The sequence below is a fragment of the Sphaeroforma arctica genome (assembly GCF_001186125.1).
Source record: "Sphaeroforma arctica JP610 unplaced genomic scaffold supercont1.3113, whole genome shotgun sequence".
Classification (NCBI taxonomy): Eukaryota; class Ichthyosporea; order Ichthyophonida; genus Sphaeroforma; species Sphaeroforma arctica.
This window is the reverse complement of record NW_014037445.1, coordinates 4-2,714: the sequence shown is the minus strand read 5'-3', so window position 1 is coordinate 2,714 and position 2,711 is coordinate 4. Positions and strand designations below refer to the sequence as shown.

General features: G+C 49.1%; 1 protein-coding gene across 1 annotated transcript; it reads right to left on the bottom strand.

The window, feature by feature from the left end:
- Window positions 1-2,283: 2,283 nt before the first annotated feature.
- SARC_13295 (hypothetical protein) lies at window positions 2,284-2,476 on the bottom strand (the record flags this gene model as incomplete). The annotated part of the gene is made up of 1 exon (XM_014292576.1): window positions 2,284-2,476. A coding segment is annotated over one exon (193 nt), but the record flags the coding sequence as incomplete, so codon positions are not given.
- Between the last annotated feature and the right edge of the window lie 235 nt (window positions 2,477-2,711).

Below are 2,711 nucleotides of genomic sequence, written 5' to 3'. Positions count from 1 at the left end.
AACCCTAACCCAACCCAACCCAATCCACGAACACCGACTGCGATGCGGCTGTGTGTGTGCCCAGTGAGATCCGCCATCGTCACGAGAGATTATCCGTTTCCGTTGGATTCAGAGCTTAACCATTTGCCTTGGCTATATAGAGCTTAACCATTTGCCATGGCTATATAGAGCTTAACCATTTGCCTTGGCTATATAGAGCTTAACCATTTGCCTTGGCTATATAGAGCTTAACCATATACCTTGGCTATATAGAGCTTAACCATTTGCCTTGGCTATATAGAGCTTAACCATTTACCTTGGCTATATAGAGCTTAACCATTTACCTTGGCTATATAGAGCTTGCCCGTAAACGCACAGATGTAGCCATTGCAGACATCCGTTGGTTGATCCGTGAGATGCGTTTAGTAGGAAACCTCTATGAATTACATCTAGTAGCCTACCACCCAGCTGAGCCACTGTCAGCTACATCTAAAAGGGCACCAACCCTAGAAACCCGACTGCGCTACCGAGCACTGCTGAAAGGCCTACGGCCGATGCACCGCGCGAGCCAATGGGCTATGAGCGATGGATGTGATTCCCCACGACGACATGCGTGTCACCAGTCGGAATAAACAGGCCATATTACCAGCCCCCATTGTGGTCTGTTACATACGCCAATCGGACTATATAGCCCCTAGTACCAGCCCCCATTGTGGTCTGTTACATGCGCCAATCGGACTATATAGCCCCTATTACCAGCCCCCATTGTGGTCCGTTACATACGCCAATCGGAGTATATAGGCCCTATTACCAGAGCCCCCATTGTGGTCTGTTTCATACGCCAATCGGACTATATTGGCCCTATTTCCAGCCCTTGTGGTCTATTATATACGCCAATCGGAGTATATAGCCCCTATTACCAGCCCCCATTGTGGTCTGTTACATGCGCCAATCGGACTATATTGGCCCTATTGCCAGGCCCCATTGTGGTCTCACAGTTGTATGCCGACGACGAACCGGGCGGGCTTATATGTGTGGGTGGATACGACACCTGTGTGACATCTCCAGTAACGTATGGTGCACTGAGCAGTCCATAGCAAATCACAACACCGTACTGTGACAGCTATTAACATTAACATTGATCCAGAGCCTCGCCGGTTGATACGGATGGTGGCTCACATTCGATAGCTCGGCATGTGCTGTGCTGTACATAACACTGATGTACAAGCCACCCCCGTGGTAGCGTGTGCGTGTGTATGTCACACTAGTAGTACTGCGGTCTATGGACGGAGCGGTTGATCCCATGTCACGTGTCATCACGTGTCAGACCTGATCTGCGTTCTACACCGGACATAGAGCGCAAGGGTGTGGGGTTTAGGTTGACGAGTTGACGTATCAGTCGTGGTGGTATAAGGTTTAGAGTTTAGGGTTTATACCACAGGCATACAACCGTTCACGCAGAAGCAACCGGAGTATCATATACATATGCACCACACACCACAGAAACATCATCGACATCTCAGAGTTAACTTCGGAAATACAGGTGAACAGATAGGCGACTACCAATGCTAGCCGAGATTACCTCTACACACGTATGCCAATGAGAGGCCTTCAGTGTGTACGTCAAGTGGTCGTGGCAGAGTTTATGATATGCTATACAGCCGGTTATAAGGTTGAGGTTTAATGTTGGAGTTTTAGGATTGAGATTTAAGGTTGGAATTTTAGGGTTGAGGTTCGAGAGTTAGGTTTAAAGACGGGGTTTTAGGGTTGAGGTTTAGGGTTCGGGTTTTAGGATTGAGGTTCAGGGTTCGGGTTTTAGGTTTGAGGTTTGAGGTTTTAGGTTGGGGTTTTAGGGTTGAGGTTTTAGAAGGTTTAGCGTATGACCGAGTGGGCAGCACCGGCACCTCAAGTGATGGGTTGATTTGTAGGTTAGAGGGTGTTGAGGTGTATCTCACACTAGGCGCATACATACTCGTTTGTTCTGGTGCTGTGCGAAACTCTACTGCGGGGACCGCTGACAAACAGGTGTCATCTCATCCAATGACATGACACCACGAGAACAACCATGTCACACCCACGTCCCACACCACACACGTCACATGTACCACAGGCCTCGACACGCACCGATTAAAGCACCTCTCTACATACCACACAACGCACAACACACTACAGTACACCAGAGCAATTCACACGCCCCGATTGAAGCACCTCTCTACACACCACACACAACACACAACACACTACAGTACACCAGAGCAATTCACACACACCCCATCCCCCCAATAAACAAACAAACCAACAAACAAAGTCCAGCGAGGCATCGGCAGGTGGCACGTACATGGCTTTGCTGAGTGACTTCACATCGTCCAGCAGTGACGAGAACAGCGCTGCATTGTCGACTGAGTTGATGCCGTCGTTGGTCTGTTCCGCTGTGCTCTCCCGTCCGCTGCTTTCGGCGTTGGAGCTGTCACGCTTGCTGGTGGGGTTGCGCAACTGGCTGCGAAGGCAAGGGAGTGAGGGGGAGGGGGCATATTGATTGGGGCGAGTGTTGTGAGAATGGCTGTAAGGGTGTCGCAATTGGTAGTAGTTTAAAGCAAGAAACAATTCGTGTGTGCCTATTGGCTGATGATGGTATGAAGTAAAGTGGCGCGGATATCACTAACACCAGCGCGCAGACGGACTCATAGCCCAAAAATATGGCAATGATATTATATATAAACATATAAACATAT